This window comes from Amblyomma mixtum, chromosome 3, assembly GCF_055824585.1.
Source record: "Amblyomma mixtum isolate Tamu chromosome 3, ASM5582458v1, whole genome shotgun sequence".
NCBI classification, from domain to species: Eukaryota; Metazoa; Arthropoda; class Arachnida; order Ixodida; family Ixodidae; genus Amblyomma; species Amblyomma mixtum.
The window spans coordinates 14276247-14297122 of record NC_143014.1 but is presented as its reverse complement, the minus strand read 5'-3'; the positions used below and the strand labels follow the sequence as shown (position 1 = coordinate 14297122).

Below are 20876 nucleotides of genomic sequence, written 5' to 3'. Positions count from 1 at the left end.
CTGCGGTTGTATATATCGGAGATTTTTATTGACTTGTGGCAGTCTACCTGGACAGGTTATGGTAATGCAAGGCAGCCCATTATGCACAGCATATGAGTGCATATGCGCCACAACTTCGCATCTTTTCCAAGGGTTCATGTTTTGCACTATTGGGTGTGACCCGACCCATCTTTCCACAATCCTCGCGTAGTTAATAATAAAGTGCTCCTAATCCTTTTTTGACAGTCAAAATGTATTTTCCTAGGCATATTGGCAATCTGCAATTTGTATTTCTCCACAGATTTGGTACTTCTGAGAAGTTGGACGGTCATTTTATAAATGATATATTTTTAATAAGCTAGCAGATACTATTCTTGATTTAAACATTTGCAGGCATATATACGCTGCCATTGTTTGCCTTGATAAATACTGTGTCCATTGTGTAATCATAGTACAAACACGTTAATTGATTCTAAAGGATGTTAATGCTGCTTAATTACGCTGTACAAGCCCAGCTGTGGCTTTGGAAAGCTGCCCTTCCTTGGACTCTGACATTAAATACAACTTGTACTTGGGAAAGACTAATCTTACTGTGAGTGTAACGACAAAATTAAACAAATTCCATTAGACGCTGGTATGACCCCGCCTGCGGCAGTTGTATTCCGATGGTGACACACTACAGGCCCAGATGCTGTGCGATGTCGGAGCACGTTAAGGGCCACTGTTGGTCGAAATTACTGGATCCCTCCACTGGGGCGCCCCTCATAGCCCGAGTCGCTTTGGGACGTTAAACCCCATAAGCCAAAGTTAGCATTATGTTCCTGCCGGACCAAGCAGCCGCTGACAGGGTCAGACTGTACGAATGGGTACCATCAATCACTACGTGACACCCCCACTCCACTCACCCGATGAAATCCCATCCATCAGTGACACATCCACTCTCTCCACCCTTCGACTCAGATTTGCAACCGCTTGCCAACCGCCTCCTCCCGCCCTCTCTTCTTCCCTCTTCCCTGCAATTTCGTGAAGGTGGATTTCACTCCCTCCACTCTGTCACCTGAGGCTTCAGACCGACGGATTATTCCAACATGGGGGGTTCTGATGCTGATGCACTAAAATGATATTTTTGAAAGACAGCTACAGTTTGTTACATGTTAAGGAAAAGAGTACTCGCTGTACCATGCAACATGCGAGATCATTCCCTGGTGTGCACACACTGCATCACAAGGAAGTATATTTGGCACCTAAGTTGAAATGTGCAGTATAGCGAGCAGTTAGCACCAGGTGCTGTACACAGACACGAGCACGAAATGAAAACGCTTATTACCAGGCCCTCTCTGTGCACCCTCCCTATACATAGTGCGAAGACTGCTTTTGAAGCTAAGGTTGGTCACATTGCAAAGAAATAAAGACAGCATGAACATGAGAACCGGACACACAGCACTGACAGAAATCTCGACAGTCGGTGCTGTGTGTCTGGTTCCCGTGTCGTCCCTTTCTGTTCGGCGACCAACCTTAACTAGAACAAACAACTTGCCCGAACCTTTGCTTTTGAAGCATTGCACATTGCATGCAGTAAGTAGCACGCAGTACAATGCACAGACTGAGCCATGTGTGTTATTGTATCAGCAGTAAACCACGTGCAAAAAAAAAAAAAATCAACAGCCAATAACTACAGTCGGTAAAGCAAAATTTGAGCACAGCTCTTCACATATTTTAGTTTTGCAGTATGCTGAAGTAAAGAATTCCAGAGAGCCACCTGCCCCAGCGAGAGGCAGTGATAGGTGACATTTGGCCCTGAGCACTTGGCTATCACATACTTTGTATAGACAAGTTCTGTCCCGCCTCATACGAACACCAAAACACTTTCTTGAATATCTTTTTCAATGAAGGCAAATACACTGGCTTACACAAACATCGAAATTACTTGCTATTACATCTTAATAAAGTGTTCAGTGTCACACTATTACGATGCTATATATCAATTTATGCATGCCAGCACATCATCTCTGGCTGAGAAAGATCTGACAAATCTTGCTTTTTGACAGTATGTGGGCACAGAGTCATTGATTGCAAAAACCAAATATGACTATACCAGCAGAACGAGAACTCAGAGGATTACCTTAGAACTCGTGTGCCTTTGAAAACATGCAGTGAACATGGAAACAATTTTATTTTTAAGGTGCGCCGCCCAGCGTATGCACATGCGTTCAGAGCACTCTTTCTGCGCCATGAAGGACGACTCGGCCCCAAGAGCAGAAGTACACACTGCCAGTGCATTCCAGAACATTTAATTCAGATAGGTACTACATGAGACGTAAGCAACGTATCTATAGCGTTCGCACCGTGCAGCTTTATTGCTTCGCTCTGTCCCGAGCATTTTTCAGTCCACTGAGGTGGTTGCGAGCCACAGGTGGGTTAGTCTTGCGATTATTCTGCCGGCAATTGCTTCTCTCTGTGATCTAGCAGATCTACGCCACCTCGCACCCACAACAGTCGTCAACTGGTACTGTCACTATTCGGTGTCCAGATCAGTGTCTTGAAGGATCGAAGGTGGGCTGGAAACGACATGCTGCAATGTTCTCCAACCCTTGCATCACGAGAAAGTCAATGTGACGACATATCACAGCCCACGCACTGCATCGTGATGATTATAACAAGAGTTATATGCACAGATATTTTCCAGAATGAGCTGGAAACACCCAGATCAGGGACGCCAGTACTGGACGGCGCGGGCTTGCGTCCTGCTCACTCACCTTTAGGGACGCATGGGAGGTAAACACGCATTCCATAGGCGGTCTACTGGTCACAAACAAAAAAGGGGCAAATTTAAAGAACTACACACGCCACAAAGACGAGACACCGACGAATACTTCACTTGCAACAGCCGCGGACCGCGATTCGAACGTACGTAAACAACCGCCATGTTGTTTTTTTCTTCTTTGCCTTCTTTGCTAACTGACTGTAGGGGGCGCTGTAAGAGCGCTAGCATCATCATCATCGCGCGTTCCCTCAAAGAAAAGTAAATACAAATAGCCGAAACCAGCAATAAACTAGAAAAAAAAAAGCATTAGACGTTAAAAATTGCAACATAAATAAGAAAGTCGTTTATGCAGTTGACGAAAATCAACACACTCATTCAAAGGAAACGCCAATAAAATTGATTCATAAAAATAAAACAAAAATATAAATATGCATGTTTTCTTCTTCTTGGTTTTGACTAGAGATGTGAAGGCCTGAAAAAAAACTGCAATTTTGGAAAAAAACCGGTTTTTTTCGTTTTTTTCAGACGAAAAAAAATGGAAAAAAAACATCGTAAATTTCACAATGCAATTTTAAGGTTCTATGATTTCTTGCTTTCAGTTTAGGTTTTTGTTTTTGCTTTGAAAACCATAACAGTTTGCATCGTTGAACGATTGGAGAGCAGTCGTCATCGCCGGTGCCAGGTAGAGCTTTTAAAACGTTCGTGCTGCGAGTACGCGGGTTGGAGGCCAGGTGACACATAAGATCCAGGCTTGACTTAAAAACACTAATGCTTGAACTCACGGCTGAAGTAGAACAAAATGACTGCAAATTCTACAGCGCGACACACACGGCATAAATAGCATAGGCTGCTGTGCACGTAAGCCGTTCCAGCCAAATACAAGCCTAGCTTCTTGATTTCCAACGTAGCAGAGTACAGGACATCCGCAGGAATTTGATCCAGTACAGGGGTCTGGGGCTCAGCGAAGCACGTGGCCCCATCTACCTGGTGGCAAGGCCTTTGCACCAACCAGCCGCTAACTCCTCTGGCTTGCCCACTGCTGCAGATACCACCATCATCCGCCAGCTGCGAACGAAACTGGTCACGTTTCGGAAACGTCCATACAAGGATTCGCAACAGGCTTTCAGGAGACCGCGTTCGAAAGCTCGTGTATGTGCAGTCGAACCTAGCTGTGGACACAACTTCAATCCACGCTGCTTCGCGTAGTGCCGCATCCAGCGGCAGTGACTCTGAATTCGATATGGAGTGTCTTATAGATCAGTTTTCATGTTCCCTTTGTCGGTGCAATGGAACAAGAAGTTCGTTCCACAAATACGATATTTATATCTCCATATTCGCCTGGAGTGCAAATAATTATTTATCTTTTCGGTGCAATAGAACAAGAAGTTCGTTTCAGAATATGGCATTTATAACAGCATATTCGACTGAACTTCAGAGCATTATTATTGATCGTTGTGCTGTTGCAAATAAATCTGTTTTTAACACGTTTTTCAAAATTTCCAATTTTTCATGAAAAAAACCCTGAAAAGAATGTTTTTTTTCATGCCGTTCAAAATTTCTTGAAATTTTACATCTCTAGTTCTGACTAAAGCTAGGACGTGCGACTATTTTTTGGCAGTTTTCTATACCAGTGCGACCATAAGAAAATTAAGGCAAGAAAACTGAAAACGTAACAGGGGCACTTAAGGGTCAACATTGCATCGTCAACAATATGCACGCTTTCTCTCTTGTTGCTCATCCCAAGCTTGAATGCATGTCAATTTGCTGTTTCAAAGCAGAATGGTCTTCTATCATTGTAGCGGATTGAACCGAACCAAATGTACTGTCATGAACAAAGCGGTCACATAACTTCACTTATGCAGCTCAAACTCACATTATTTATTATTTGAGTTTAGTTTTAATGACATGAAAGAACCACAAGTACCATTATAAAAGGTATTTTTCATCAGAGCACTTCAGATGGACTAGAAGCCTTACTCCCAACAGTGTACAATAAAGCCATTCACACAAATCATGTTGGCAGCAATGTTGAAACTGTGTGCGTTCACCTTACTTGAAACTGCAACGGATGCAAGACAGACAAAATTTTACCATTCAAAGTCATAATGTGCCGAGATATTGCTGCAATCTTGAACGTAACCACGCTTGCCATTACAATCAAAATGACTCAACAGCACATGCAAACATGAGAATTTTTTCTTCACAGACATTTTGACACTACGTTTAGTTCACTATTTATGCAACTTCCGTTTATTTACACGATGGACACAAATATTCACATGCACGCCAGTCTTAGCATGAGTGCCATGCATACGTAATTATCGATATGCACCCCGTCACACATTGTGCATTTGCACATAAAAATACTCATGAAAACTTAACAAATGCTCAGCAATTACTGCAGCTTAAATGGTCAAGCACACAGAACACGTCAAAGTTATGGTATGGTATAGAATATGGGGTTTAATGTCCGAAGGCAACATGGGTTATGAGGAACGCCATAGTGCAGCGCTACGGATTAATTTTGACCACATGGGGCTCTTTATCGAGCACTGATGTCACTCAGTACACAGGCGCCTAGCATTTCGCCTCCACTGATAGGCAGCTGCCGCAACTGGGATCGAACCCGTCCTTGGGAACAGCAGCGGGAACCACTCAGCCATTGCAGCGGGGCAACGGCTGACCACATTATAAGCAACCAAAAGTCCAGGTCTCTGCTTTATGTCTTACATGTTGCCTAGGTATCGTCTACTTTTACTATATCTGCAATCTAAAAATTAACGATAGACAACTTCCCCACTCCATCTAAATTACTATAATAGTCCCATGCCCTTCTTGGTTTGCTACACGCTTAAGCTTATAATTTTTGGCTAGTTTTATCAACGTGTCATAGAAGTGTAACAGCTGCCACAGTATGAATTGTGGATTCTAAGAGAAAAAAGAACTCACAAATTTTGCACTACTTTGAACAAAAATATTCAGCCAATATACACACAACAGGCATACACCAATAACATTTCTACCGCAAAACCGTGAACCCACCGTACCGAGGGCCAGTAATAGAAAATCACTGGCCGCCGCGGTGCCTCAGAGGTTATGGTGCTTGGCTGCTGACCCGAAAGACGTGGGTTCGATCCCGGCTGTGGCGGTCGCATTTCGATGGAGACAAAATTCTATAGACCCCTACAAAAATTTTATTAGTCACCCCTTGTCGTGCTAATATGCAGGTACCAATTATTTCTGTAACGTACCTCTTATCATTTCTGTAATACCCATTACTAGGTCTTCAAGAAAATAATAAACTGAAATGTAGCAAAGAGCTGATGGTTGTCTTTTCATACAACATTCTTCACAGCAGCTCCGCTTCTGAAAGGAGCACCTCATTCTTTGTGGACTCAACTAGTTTTCTTCTATTTTAATCACCATGAGGTCAGAGTACTCCAGTAACACTCTGACTCCTGATATGCTACACTCTAGTGAGCCAGTTTCACAACTCTCATAAAAGAATGATGAACTCAAAGGTCTGCCACAAACATGTCATGGGCCACATATTTAATGGAGTAGAGAAACCAAATTTTTGGATACACATTTCTCTTTACAGTGATGCACTAGGCAATGCTGTACACAAGGATTTTAACTTTGTCAGCTAAATAATTTACAATTTAATTTTTTTTTCTCGTGTCATCTGGTTTCGGTTTTTAACAGCCGAATGACTGCTCTGAAGTCAGATACATGTTCAGGTCACATGAGGCATGCAAAAAGAGATATAATCGCTGCCTGTTCACTTTATGTGACTCCAACTCTTAGACAGGTTTGTGTACGAGTTGATGCAAATAACAATGAACAAAGCTGCAACAATACTGCTGTCTTTGTATGCCTCACATGACCTGAACACATTCCTGACATCACAGTCGTCTTTCGGTTGTTTAAGCTAAAGCAGTGCGAGAGAAAAAATGCAATTATAAATATATCGCCTCTTGTCGTCGCAATCCATGCAGCTGTACTGCGCATCATTCTAACCGAAAGAAACAACTAAAATTTTGTTGTCTCTACTCCTTTAATACCTACTGGGCCTTGACAATATAAAAATTACCTATACATATCAGCGAACTGAGCTGCCAACCTTCAAAAATGCATCCACAAGCTCTTTTCACATTGTGCTTTTAAATATGTTGCCTCATACTCGTGATATACACATGTTCTGACTGTGCACATTACAAAAACAGTAATTCAGGAACCAGCAGACCCACCCATTCAGCAGCATGGCAAGCGAAGAATGAAAATTAGAATGCAGCTAGAAAGAAAAGGCACAGAGCTTTTTCAGACCTTCTAATTTGAATACTTCAAACTTATGTGGCCAACTGTAAATGTTTCCTTACTGAAATCCCACACTCCTTTAGACGTTGTTTGCCATAAACCAGAGAAAAATTTGTCAAAATGCTTCCCTCTAAAAGGAACAACCAAATATAAGCAGACAAGCCATGTTTACATTTCATGCATTTTTAAGCTCTTCACTGTATGCAGAGAAGCATGTCACATGCATGGCGTGTTGATGTTTGGTTTATGCTGCTTCTTCACTTTATATTGAAAGGTCATGGCTACTCTTTTTTTTTGTGTGTGTCCATTGCCCCACAGAGCTGCCATCTATGGAGCAAGCTTATTTGCATTTAAAGGTCGCTTGCCTAGTCACTGCTGACTCCACACAAAACAGATGTTCCCCTCAAAACTGGCAACGTGCAGTAAAAGCAGGCGTGCAATTAATGTGACACCTCATACACTTCGTAATGATGCAGTCGCCTACATAAGGCCAAGCCAGCATGCTATTCATGTATGCGCACAAATTATATTCACTTATACAATGCTAATGTCAAAAAGAAACCCTTCTAGCTACAAATGCTAGCACAAAGTTAACGCAGCGCATTACGGCATGCATGGCATCCAACGTCCCTGTACAACATACTTTTACTAATAAGGCTAAAACACTGCACCTGCACAAGGATCAAGGAAGATGAGACAAGACACAGCATCTTCCTTATGCAGGTCTGCTGTTTTTGCCTTATTATGTCATACCAACTTGCCTATCAGTCAATGTTTTTACTAACTGCTGCAGCAGAAAAAACAGCTGTGAAATTTGGAATGCATTCATGGCGTCTAGAAATTGAAGCTCAGAAAATGTAACACACAGAAAGTGCAAGAAACTGATCATCCGGAGTGTTTACGTTTCTCTCTGTGTTGTGTTTTACTTACCCTGCAATAACCCAACATCGTTCCCAAACAAACCCAAGGGCCACACTGGCTACGCGGATGCTGAAAGCCTAAGTCAAGCCTCCCACTTCATCACAAACCATTACAGAAATGACAGAGCAAGCAAAACAAGTTTCGGCCTTGTCTGGCTTTATTCCAATGCTGAACGTTAAAAGAAATACACCAAGAAGCACACGTTCTACTTGATGAGTATAAAAACACTTCACCAATTAGATAAAAGAAAAGCAGCTTTCCAGATATTCAAAGGTTCGGTGGTGTGACCATACTACGACATTTGCTAAACGCCTATCAGCGAAGAAAGCGGCGTACCATAGTTCATGTGGCACGATGCGTCGTGAGCAACGCTACGGCGTCGTACAAAGCAGCTGTGGCCTACCGCGTGCTTTGCGCAACATGGGTGTCAATGGCTAGCGTGTACGTCCAGTCCGCCTTCCTTCCGCATTTAAATTTTTTTTTTTTAGCATAGCTTGTCGCCGGTGGGCACACATGCAGGACTCCAGGAACATAGCATATATGCACCGCAACTGCCAAATGGCTCGCAGTACCCACCATTTTTATGCATACGAGCTCATCCTATCAGTACGTACAGGTCAGAATCAGTTACGCGCAACACAAGGAAACATAATTTTCGACACTCATCCAATGCTTCAAACCATTGCCTCCTTCTAGAGGAGGCAATGTTCAAACATGAGATACAATACCGAAAGGTGCCGAAGAGAACTGAAGTGACCTTAAATTCAGTCAAGCACCGCCTTGCAAAACGTCTCTAGGGGCTTCCGATATCATACCACGGCTGGGTCGCACTGCAAACTTCCATAATAAAGACAACACTAGGGCACTGGGGTACAAGTCCGGACGTTAGCGCGGTCAATATTACTCGCCATTGCACCAACCTTTGTTGATGACTTTCACGGCAGCACTTACTCCACACGTCAATGCACCGCGCGGTAAACAGCCATCGCAGCCATGTCAACAAACCACCGTGGCGTTGGCGATGACAGCGATGGTCACCGTGGCAACCGTGGAGACGCCAGCGACCTAGGAACTATGGCTAGGGACGTTTCAAAATTTTGCGACGCCATTTTTACCTAATTTTGCAACAAAAAGTACCCAGAAATGTACCTAAACAAACGCCATTTTGGAATGACGTCATTAAAAGTCACGTGACATGAGGATCGTCTTCCTCCATTTAGCCTTACGCCCGCACGAGTGCGTAGAAAACTCCACGAGTGCCGTCAGCCGAAGACACCATAACATTTCGTAATTAACAGGCGGATTTTCAAAAGTAAATCTGTTTTTTTAAAAAATGTTGCTTAAACACTATAAGAGGTTTTTAATGGCATTTCAGAAAAGTCAAACCTTTTATTGGCGTCGTGTGTCGTTGCGCTTTCACTACTATGGTTTTTGCACACTGCGTTCGGGCGAAAGTCGTCTGTGCTACAGTCATGGAGGAAGGAAAGAACGCACACTGCACGCACAGGACGCGAAACGTCCGCACAATGCGCCGACGACCCCTCTAGCGCACGCCGTATTGAATCTGTGGTGAACGAACAGCGCGAGTGCTCCTCAGTGAGCAGCGGCGGTCTCCCGACGGCTCCGAGCAGTTACGCAGTCGACGAAATGCCCGTGCGATCGTGGTCGCCAAGCACGTTGAAATCCATGCAAGCAACAACGAGAGTCTTGCACTGCATTCCACCTTGAGATATGAGTGAACGGCGCCAACGCCAGCCTGTGAGCGCGATCAAAAACAAACTCGAGCAGTTGAGGAAAGCACGCCTACGCTGCGACCGTCTGCTACCGCCCGGTTTGTAAACAGCAACTACAACGCCGTTGCTAAGCCGCCCGGACAAGATGGCTTCTCAATTGAAGGAAAACCACGTGATTTCCTCCACACTTTCCTCCCAGGGCGGCGTGTGGAAAGCCCCTCCGGATGGCCTTCATTCATACAGCTATGGTGGTTATAGTGCAGCCACAGAACGTTGGCCACAGCCAACATTAACGTTGGGCGCAGCGTTGTGATAGTTGTGTTTAGCGGGCCAACGTTTCCACGTATTTTTGTCATGTTTACCCTGTGTAGCGTTAGGCCGTTCCTTTAAGCATGACCGAATTATTTTGATTCCAGGTGTGAACTTGTCTAAGAGCTGTTCTGCTGTTATCTTTTTGTGTTGAGTTTTCGAAGGGAACTATGTCTTCGCTAAAGCGCGCCTTTTCCGAGAAGCGCAGTGATGACGGTGCGGTTAATCCTGTAATCAAAAGGATATCGTCAAGAATTCTTCCCGGAGCTTTAGCAGCTGCTAATAAAGATGCTGTTGACTGGTGAGTCTTCGGTATAATTTTTGTCACACACACGGTACACTGCAAGCTCCCTGAAGCCTGTGTGGTCACTGTGATTTGTACTCATTTAGGTGGGATCACTTTTACGCTTGCCCTGAAAAGAACTGTGCATTCGTTGTACTTGTGTATAGAGGCGAGATGGTGATAATCTGTCATTTATTTTCAGGGGTTTCCACACTCTTCTGGCGTATGGTTGCCACAAGCACGTAGTTGTTATTGACACAAAGTTTAAAAAGGTAAATATCGAAAGTGCTGTTAAGAGTAAATTATATGTGCTCAGTTTAGAACAAAGGGACTGAGCACCTTCGTTTTCTTCTGTTTACAGGTTTTCCAGACCCTTTCAGGGCACCAGCACAATGTGACCAAGGTATGACTTAGAAAAACGAATGCATTTAGATATTTATGAACGCTCCATTTTGTGTTTGTGACACATTTCTGGAAAGTTTCAGTATGAAACCACTACAATGTCAACTCGATCTTTGGCAATCAGAGGGGCTGTCTTCATTCTGTGATCATAGCAGTGTACAGTGTTCTGTTCACAGTTATTTTCCGAACATGTGGCACACCCCTGCATAGGAACTTCACTTGTTTGACTTGTGAAAGTGCTCTTCTTGTGTGTATGAAAGCTTGTGCTCTGAGCACGTCTCCTTCCACCACTTGGAGGAAATGGGCATTGTCTCCAACTGGCTTTGAGGCACAAGGGGCCCTCTTTTGATGTGGCTTTGCTAGTCACCAAAGTGTGCCGCCGCTACTTAACACGTGCAACATCATGACACCCTCAGCCCATCAATTCCACTTGGTGTGGGTAAAATGTTGTCCAGTTCCTGAGGGAGATTTCTGCAGATGGGAACCATTGCAGTGTGGTATGGCTAAATGTGAAAAGAGTTAATGAAGCAGTACTCTGCTTCGAGCCAGAATCCATCTCGGGTATCTTGACAACTGTTCTTGCACCACCAAGGGTGCCTGCAACCTTCTTGGTCATTTAAAGGTGCACTGAAGAGCATTCTGGGCTTTCATTTTTCTTTATTGTTTTTTCCGTGAATAAATAGTTTCAGTCACAGACAACAAAGCTGTAAATTGAGCCCATGGAAATAAAAATACGCATGGACTATTTGCTTTTGCGAAACTCAACCTCATCACTATGCAATGGCCAATGAAAATACTATAATCTGTGAAGACACCCAAAGTAATTTTTATTACTGGGCGGTTCCACGTAAGATCGAACTAAGGTTGGCTGGTCAACCTATTCAATGTATTTTAAATTTTGTATATATTGTTGCCTAATCATTGGAAAGGAGTGATCCGCATTGGTTTTGCTCCCCAAATTTTTTTGAAGCACGTGAAATTATTGATGACGGAGAAGTGGAGTTGTGCACTTTTGTGCTCTGCTGTATTGGCCAACTTTTAGTTATGAATTACATAAAATATATTAAAGTTAGGCTCCTGAAAATTGCTTGAGTAAATATATAGATGTTTTTATCTGTGCTCCCGCATCTTTGTCTCTCTGCAAGCTATAGATGTTTCTATAAAATTTTTCAAAGTCTGCCAAAAGAATGTTTATTTATCTAGTTTGCGGGTCGTTATATCAAAAACGGCTTGCTGCAGAATGGCAGTAATTGCGCTTTATCATCTGTGCTAACAGACCTATCAAACTGCTGAAGTTAATATTTATATGTCTTTTCAACAAAGAGATATAATCGCACTAACTTCAAGAAAGCACAGAACAACGAAAACTTGTTACAACAAAAAAAAAACATTTTTTATACTTTTTAAACTTTATCCACGTGTTAAAGATCAAATTTTGGAATCATTAAAAACGTGTTGCATAATTTTGTTTGTGTAGTAGTTATGACCCTTCCAATGAGACCCTTGCACAATGTTGAGCACACCATGCAGGTCTGAAGAGCCTATTTGTGAATCGCGTACGGGTTTTCATTTTTGGTGGGATATAGTATGTAGTGCTTTATGTCTTGATGCGTAAGATTAGCTATGAGAGCCACTGTAGTGAAGGATGCAGGCTTATTTTTCACAGCATATTCTGCATGGCAGAATATCCATTGGCTATTGGGACAGTCACTCTTTCCAAACTCAAAAAGCTGGTATCTATTTTTGAAATGATTGCTGGCTCCATCACTGATGTATGTCACGTTGGAGTACACCGGCAGGTTGTTGTCCACCCATTCTCTCACTTTCTTTAGAGCCAAGCAGGTGTGAGCAGATTCATGGCTCAAATCATCACTAACAATGGCGAAACTGTTCGTAGATTTTCTCCTTGTGACCACACATGTAAGTACTGACACTTGTTTCTTTTGCCAGTGGTACGCCTGAACCTCATCAGGAAGCATGACAGTCCAGTTTTCGACAAAATCGAAGTGGAATACAATGCTCCCATGCTGTGTGCATTGCTTTTCCTCATACATCACTTTGCCTTGAGTCTTCCTAATGTGGTTGTGCATGATCCATCTTGCCACTAACACCCAAAGAAGATTAAGAAAAGTGCCAGCATTCAAAGCCTTTTTCACAGGTTGCCTGACTCCCATCTTGCTAGAAAGATTTCTTCATCTTCTGGGATATGAAGTTCCTCCAGTGTCAGAGACCTGCCTTTTAGACACGGATTGCATTTGCCTAAAAGGCACTACATTGATGACGGAGTGCAAATGAACGCTGGGTGAATGTCATCAGTATCATCTGTGTGGCCAGTGCCATTTTCAAGAGCAGTGAGACAAAGTTTATAGTTGGCGCAAATGACACATACGCGCACATCATGCTGGGGATAACATTTTACCCATTGAGGTCTCAAGGTGTAAAATTTTGATAGGCCAATGCCAGAATCTGGATGATCATCTTTGTATATGTGGAATGCCTCTCTAATTGATCTTGTCATGAAACGCTTTGTGACTAATGTTTTTTCTTCATCTTTTATAACTGAGAGGACATCTTTCTTGTTAGGACTTTGTCTGGAGCACTCCAACTCGTCGCTTGTGTAGTACTCACGTGCAGATATGCACTCTGGGCTCACCTTATGTGTAGTGAAAGGGTCCGGTCTGTACCATGTGATTTTCTTTCAGTTTCCTGGACTTGCTGATCAGATATACTGATGTTTCGGGAATAAGCCTCTTGGTCTCATTTTTTGCCCGTGCTGAGGGCAGGAGAGGGAGAAGTTGACACCGTTCTCTGGCTGTCATAGATGCTGCATGGGCTTGCCTAAAGCTTTCGGTCCACTGCGCAGGAGCACCTTTCTTCGGCAGAACTTCCCGATGCATCCCCTTGGCTCTAGGCACGGCGCATCTTGCAGCGAACATTTTCGGTTGCTGCCCCTCACTTGGTTTCCTTCCTTTGGATGTAAGCCTCACTGCGCCTGGCGGTTTCAACGGTCAGGAATGCTCCGTTTGATGACGTCGATTTCTTCTTCAGGGGGCATAAAAATGTCATCACAAAACTGTGCTTTCTGTGAAATATTTTATTGCAGAAGTAGCGAAAGCACGGGTAGCACAGTTAGCACAAGTAGTCCGTCTCACTGACATTCACAGGTCTTTTGGATATTAGAAGTTGCTTCAAAACGTTGGTGTCTAGGTTGGTGATGCTTCGAAAATTTCGCTTCTTCAGAATGAGCTTCTTGTGCTTGGAAAGGTAATCTGCACAAAACACTCGGTCAGAGCTATACTATGTCGCCATGAGACGCACGTGAGCAGCGCACGCAGTAAGAGCAAAACGCCTCTCGCTCCTCTGTCTGTGATGGAAGTAAACATCCAAAAACTGACAGGGAGTGCTGTGCCCGGGCTCCCCTCCACCCCAAGTGGATTAGAACGCGCAGCCACTGCTGCGACGGCAACAACTAGTCTCCTCTGGAATCGGTCAGCACAGCTCGGCTGTGGCACCCTCTGTCAACTTGATGAAGATTGCTCCCGAAGTCAGCTGTAACAGACCACCTGGAGAAGACTCGAGTGTCTATTGCTCCAGTTATCATGCTGGGCTGTGTAAAAGTGCGGCCATCGTCAACAGAAAATACCTTTGAGCCTCGTTTCCGGTGGTTCTTTGGCGTGCCGAGCAACGTGGTTTCCTCTGCCCCACGTGCCTGCCTAAGGACGCGAAAACGAACTCTCCAAGTGTCGCCTAGTGAAACGAGTGTCTGGGGTGCGTGGGCGTATGCACAGTAGCCCCGCTCTCATGGCCGCTGCAGAGCCCAAATTGGCTCGTTATTGACGCCCTCGGTGCCGCCGACACCTTTTCGCTACTCCAGATCTTTTCTAAGAAACCGAGATCCAATCCTCCCTGTATTCTACAGTCATAGCAGGCAAGAAGTCAAATGTACCATCATTTGCCAATCCTTGCTCAAGGGTCTCATTGGAAAGGTCGTAACTACTAATCAAATAAAATTATGCAACATGTTTTTAATGATTTCAAAATTTGATATGAAGAAGAACATCTGGACGGAGTTTAAAAAATATAAAAAAATGTTTTTTTAATTGTCGTAAGAAGTTTTCATTGTTTTTTGTTTTCTTGAAGTTAGTGCAATCATATCTCTTTGTCGAAAAGACATATAAATATCAACTTCAGCACTTTGATAGGTCTTTTTGCATAGACGATAACGCATATTTACTGCCATTCTGCTGCAAGCCATTTTTAATATAACGACCCGGAAACTAGATAAAAAAATGTTCTTTGGGCGGATTTTGAAAAATTTTATAAAATCTTTTTTAGCTTGCAGACCGACAAAGATAAGGGAGCACAAATAAAAGCATCTATATATTTACTCAAGCAGTTTTCAGGTGTCTAACTTTAATATATTTCATGGAATTCATAACCAAAGTTGGCCAAAACAGCAGAGCACAAAAGCGCAGAACTCCACTTCTCCATGAGTAATAATTTCGCATGCTTCGATAAAGTTTTGGGGGTGGGGGCAAAACCAATTGCGGATCACCCCTTTTCAGTGATTAGGCATCACTATATAAAAATTTCAAATAAATTGAAGAGATTGACCAGCCACCCTTAGTTCGATCTTGCGCGGAACCACCCTACTCTTTTTGAACCTGACGTAAGTAATATTTTGATGAAACCCCGACATAGTTGTAGTGCTAAGAATATATCACCTAAATAACAAACGTGAACCAAGTGGTCTATGTTTTTTCCTCGTCTGCTGCCACATGAGTAATGCGCCTGACTGTCTGCTCCGTCTGAACATAGTCTGACCAGCAACATTTTTGAAGATCACTCAGCGTATTTCTTTGCCAAGGGCAAGGTGGCAAGCTGCCACACAATTGGTTGAAAGGCATTCCACACATGCTTTTCACCATGGCAATTATGTTGGGTGACTCCTACTCTTCGCGGTGAATTAAAAAAAAAGGCAGGATGGGATGTTTAATCTGATTTAATAGGGAAATTGGTCACACAGGGTAATAGTTTGAAGTTTCTAAGATTACTCACAGCATGCAGGTCGAGGTCCCATGATAATGAGATGAACTCAGTATCGTCGTTGGTACACCTTTAAAGGGTCAGTCTACTGAATTTTATCGACCATATTTTCTTTGCGGCAACCGATAGCTCTTTACTCAAATTACCGTTTAGCCAGTTGTGGTGCCAAGGAGTGCGGTAGAACATTTTAAAATAGAATTTATTAATGTGGGAACACATCTGTATGAGATGGTAGTCTCATCTGGCAACCATCTGGATTTCCGCCGCGCGGCGACAAACATGGCAGCGCCCGTCGAAGCCGGACCTCTCGCTTCGGACTGAATTCTCGTTGTTGCTGCCTTTTTCAGTGCGTTCACTGGCCATAAATGGGGCGTCTGTCTTTCGCTTCGTCTCATCTCGCCTATAAGAAAACATATAAGAGATAAATTTGCTTTATTTTAATAATTAGAGTGATGATTCTGCCGCTCCTAGGCTTAAGTGGAGAGTTGGTTTGTTTACAGCAATGGTTCCCGTCCTGACGACCAGATGGCGCCACTATAGGCTGAGTTTATTTGTGCGTCTCTGCTAGCATACGCTGAACTAAAAGTGGGAATGTGCCTGCGTTTTGCGTACGTGTAACTATAAATATTCATGTGATTTACAGAAAAAGAGAGTAGTACGCCTTCTACAGTTTACTAGAACAAAACGTGCGTTTCTCTGACATTGGGGCATTCAAATGGTGCGTAGTATATTCACTTATGCTTCTACAAAAAAAAGACTACCACTTTCTTGAACAAAATGAACGTTTGGGGTCGCCACCATGCTTTTTTACGCGACTTTTAACGCCGAAATAAAATATAAATTCCTGCCTAAACCGGGCGCAGACCCCTCGTTATTGATGTTATAGGGTGCCAACTACCAGAATATGCCATTATTTATACACTCATCTCAGTGAGTAGACTGACCCTTTAAGGAGAAACACGGGTCTTCTTCTCACACGCTGCCGAACGGGTTGTCCTTGAATTTCTGGTGAAACTGCCTTGTTGCACTCCCGAATTCACTGACACGAATCACGAGGTTAGTCCGTCTCTCTGACTCGGTTTCCACCGGCTGTTGAGCAGATGTCGAGGCAGCAGCTTCGATTGCCGCCTGTTGTCGCCGCTTCTTGTCGTCGTCGTTCAGTGAGCCATTTTTCCCATTCTTCGGGCGTCTCGCTTGGTCTTCCTCGCTTCCTTCTCGCATTGTCGGCCGGCCTTGCACCATGCTACGACTTCGGCATCTGTCGACGTAGCTTCTTGTTGCCCTTGCTGGTGCCATGCGTAGTATGTACGCTTGCAGTCGACCTTTTCATCCATTGTGCATCTGACAAGCGAGCGCGTGTGGAAAGAGCTCATGTGCAGTGAGGTGCATAGCCGAGTGATGACGTTACGCACGGCGTGGAGGAGGCCGGTGCAGCGATGGCGAACATCTTTGGAAACTGGGCATTCTCAGGTGTGGCTTGCGCCGGACCCGGTGAAATGCATTAGCTTTCGCTTCAAAAGATTGCAAGATTTTGATTTTTCAAAAATGGTGTGCTTGGGTTCAATGTTTCCTAAAGTACCTGCCTACAAATTTTCAAGATTTACTTTGACCTCCAAGTACTGGTTTGGTTTGGTTTATGGGGTTTAACGTCCCAAAGCGACTAAGGCTATGAGAGACGCCGTAGTGAAGGGCTCCGGAAATTTCGACCACCTGGGGTTCTTTAACGTGCACTGACATCGCACAGCACACGGGCCTCTAGAACTTCTCCTCCAAAGAAATTCTAGCCGCCGCGGCCGGGATCGAACCCGCGTCTTTTGGGTCAGCAGCCGAGCACCATAACCACTGAGCCACCGCGTCGAGGCCTCCAAGTACTAAAAAAATGAATATATCTTAGACCGCAGAAGTGGCGAAATGGTGATTGGGGTGCAAAACATGGCAGAACTTTGCGCCCATCGCTTCCCGCAACCGCACCATCAGTGGCCGCCATTTTGGTCTTGTTTGAAAGCTAGTGCTCTTCTCTACATCCTGGTATTGCTCACAATTGTTAAATCTTCATGAACCATCCGCATTCCACCGATTTCTGATGCCTCTATAACAACCTTTAACTGACTGGCGAACAGACTTCAAACGCGATTTTTTCAGCTTTATGATTTTTGCCAACATGACTAGCCTTACAGAAGTTTTCATTAAACATTTTTATTGTACAGTTGCAATTAATCTTATATCATTAAATTCAGAAACAACTAATCTTAACAAGATGGAACTTTGGGCTTGTTGTTATTGCATTTCACAAAAAAGACATAGTGCAGAAGGACGGGACGAAGAACGACAAGTCAGGGTGAGCGCTAACTGACAACAGATGGATTTATTCTAAGGTCACGCAATTAAAACAGTGCGCAAGAATGTGCATGCCCAGTTACTCAGAAAAATAAGGCTGATCACGGAAAAACACGACAAACAAAGGACATTCAGGCACTCAGGTGGACGAAAAGATAAAACCCACAAGTGTACTACCACCCAGCGCAAAAAAAGACAAACAGTGCTATCTTGAATTAAACAACTGAAGTTCATTTTGCACGAGAGCAAGTGACATATCACTAACATAAGTGTCCTTTCCAAATTTGTGAATTAGTGATGCTTTAAAAATTTCTCTAGTCAACTTGTCTTTTGATGTATCAACAACCTTGGTATTCCACAACAGAAGGTGGCAACCACAGGAAGCACGTGGTGTAACTGGAACCTTTCCTGGAAGGTTCTGGTCACACCACGGGGCTTAGGGACATCCACAGTTTCAAATCTTCTCAGTGTGGAAGTGCATGGTGCAACCGGAACCTTTTCTGGAAGGTTCCTGTCACACCACGAGGTTTAGAGACAACCACAGCTTTAAATCTTGTAAGTGTGGAAGCAGGTGGCGCAACTGGAACCTTTGCTTGAAGGTTCCACTCATACCACGAGCTTAACAGGCATCCACAGCTTCAAATCTTGTCAGTGTGGAAGCCTATGGCGTAACCGGAACCTTTCCTGGAAGGTTCCGGTCACACCACGAGGCTTAGAGACATCCACAGTTTCAAATCTTCTCAGTGTGGAAGTGCATGGTGCAATTGGAACCTTTTCTGGAAGGTTCCGGTCACACCACGAGGTTTAGAGACAACCACAGCTTTAAATCTTGTAAGTGTAGAAGCAGGTGGCGCAACCGGAACCTTTGCTTGAAGGTTCCACTCATACCACGAGCTTAAGAGGCATCTACAGCTTCAAATCTTGTTAGTGTGGAAGCGCATGGCGTAACCGGAACCTTTCCTGGAAGGTTCCGGTCACACCACGAGGCTTAGACACATCCACAGTTTCAAATCTTCTCAGTCTGGAAGTGCATGGTGCAATTGGAACCTTTTCTGGAAGGTTCCGGTCACACCACGAGGTTTAGAGACAACCACAGCTTTAAATCTTGTAAGTGTGGAAGCAGGTGGCGCAACCGGAACCTTTGCTTGAAGGTTCCACTCCTACCACGAGCTTAAGAGGCATTCACAGCTTCAAATCTTGGAACCTTTCGCAGTGGGAACCTTTCCTAGGAGGTTCCCACCGCGAGGCTTAGAGAACAGCTTCAAATCTTCTCAGTGTCGAAGTGTGTGGCGCAACCGGAACCTTTCCTGGAGGGTTCCGGTCACACCATGAGGCTTAGAGACATCCAGAGTTTCAAATCTTGTCAGTTACGAAGCATGTGGCCTGACCAGAACCTTTGCTTGAAGGTTCCAGTCACACCACGGAGCTTAGAGACATCCACAGTTTCAAGTTTTGTCAGTGTGGAAGCATGTGGCCTAACCAGAACCTTTGCTTGAAGATTCCGGTCGCACCACGAGGCTTAGAGACATCCACAGTTTCAAATCTTGTCAGTGTCGAAGTGCACGGCGCCACCGGAACCTTTTCTGGAAGGTTCCGGTCCCACCGCGAGTCTTAGAGACATCCACAGCTTCAAATCTTCTCAGTGTCGAAGTGTGTGGCGCAACCGGAACCTTTGCTTGAAGCTTCCAGTCACACCACTGAGCTTAGAGACATCCACAGTTCCAAATCTTCTCAGTATCGAAGTGCATGGCGCAACCGGAACCTTTTCTGGAAGGTTCCTGTCATACCACGAGGCTTAGAGACATCCACAGTTTCAAATCTTCTCAGTGTCGAAGTGCATGGCGCAACCGGAACCTTTTCAGGAAGGTTTCGGTCACACCACGGGGCTTAGAGACATCCACAGTTCCAAATCTTCTCAGTGTCGAAGTGCACGGCGCCACCGGAACCTTTTCTGGAAGGTTCCGGTCCCACCGCGAGTCTTAGAGACATCCACAGCTTCAAATCTTCTCAGTGTCGAAGTGTGTGGCGCAACCGGAACCTTTGCTTGAAGCTTCCAGTCACACCACTGAGCTTAGAGACATCCACAGTTCCAAATCTTCTCAGTGTCGAAGTGCATGGCGCAACCGGAACCTTTTCAGGAAGGTTATGGTCACACCACGGGGCTTAGAGACATCCACAGTTCCAAATCTTCTCAGTGTCGAAGTGCATGGCGCAACCGGAACCTTTTCTGGAAGGTTCCTGTCATACCACGAGGCTTAGAGACATCCACAGTTTCAAATCTTCTCAGTGTCGAAGTGCATGGCGCAACCGGAACCTTTTCAGGAAGGTTTCGGTCACACCACGGGGCTTAGAGACATCCACAGTTCCAAATCTTCTCAGTGTCGAAGTGCATGGTGCAACCGGAACCTTTTCTGGAAGGTTCCTGTCATACCACGAGGCTTAGAGACATCCACAGTTTCAAATCTTGTTAGTTACGAAGCATGTGGCCTATGCGCTGTGCCCGAGTTATTGTAGCGTCGTTCTCGCCTTGGGCCACGTAACAGTATAATAGTTGAAATTGTAATGTTCATCACGATATCTAATAGGGAGGGCCTCACATACATTGGGAACACCACAATTTACAAATGATGACATTTGACTATGACTCACAAGGTGCATTAGGGGCTTAAAATGACTAACCTCCAATGACTAACTAACTAACTAAATGACTAACTACGGCAATCAGATGCTACGATACAATATGCCATACTTATTAAACCAATTACAATCCATGAATATCGATATT

At 44.2% G+C, this 20876-nt stretch overlaps 1 protein-coding gene and 1 long non-coding RNA gene across 7 annotated transcripts in view; one reads left to right on the top strand and one right to left on the bottom strand.

Annotated features, from left to right (window-relative positions):
* Positions 1-2254: 2254 nt before the first annotated feature.
* LOC149349283 (uncharacterized) lies at positions 2255-9202 on the bottom strand. The gene is made up of 2 exons (XR_016290004.1): positions 8902-9202; positions 2255-3808 (listed from the first exon to the last, which is right to left on the bottom strand). It is a non-coding gene; the product is annotated as an uncharacterized LOC149349283 (long non-coding RNA).
* A 247-nt stretch (positions 9203-9449) lies between these two features.
* LOC149349277 (WD repeat-containing protein 11-like) overlaps positions 9450-20876 on the top strand; it is a 222502-nt gene continuing 211075 nt past the window's right edge. For 5 of the 6 annotated variants that reach the window (XM_089578206.1, XM_089578208.1, XM_089578205.1 and 2 more), the window contains exons 1-3: positions 9450-10324; positions 10509-10578; positions 10668-10709. In XM_089578206.1, coding sequence (XP_089434332.1) covers positions 10194-10324; positions 10509-10578; positions 10668-10709 — 243 coding nt within the window. In that variant the 5' untranslated portion in view covers positions 9450-10193. Of the gene's footprint in view, positions 10325-10508; positions 10579-10667; positions 10710-12540; positions 12629-20876 lie in introns of those variants that run through there. The other variant, XM_089578207.1, reaches the window with a different exon arrangement.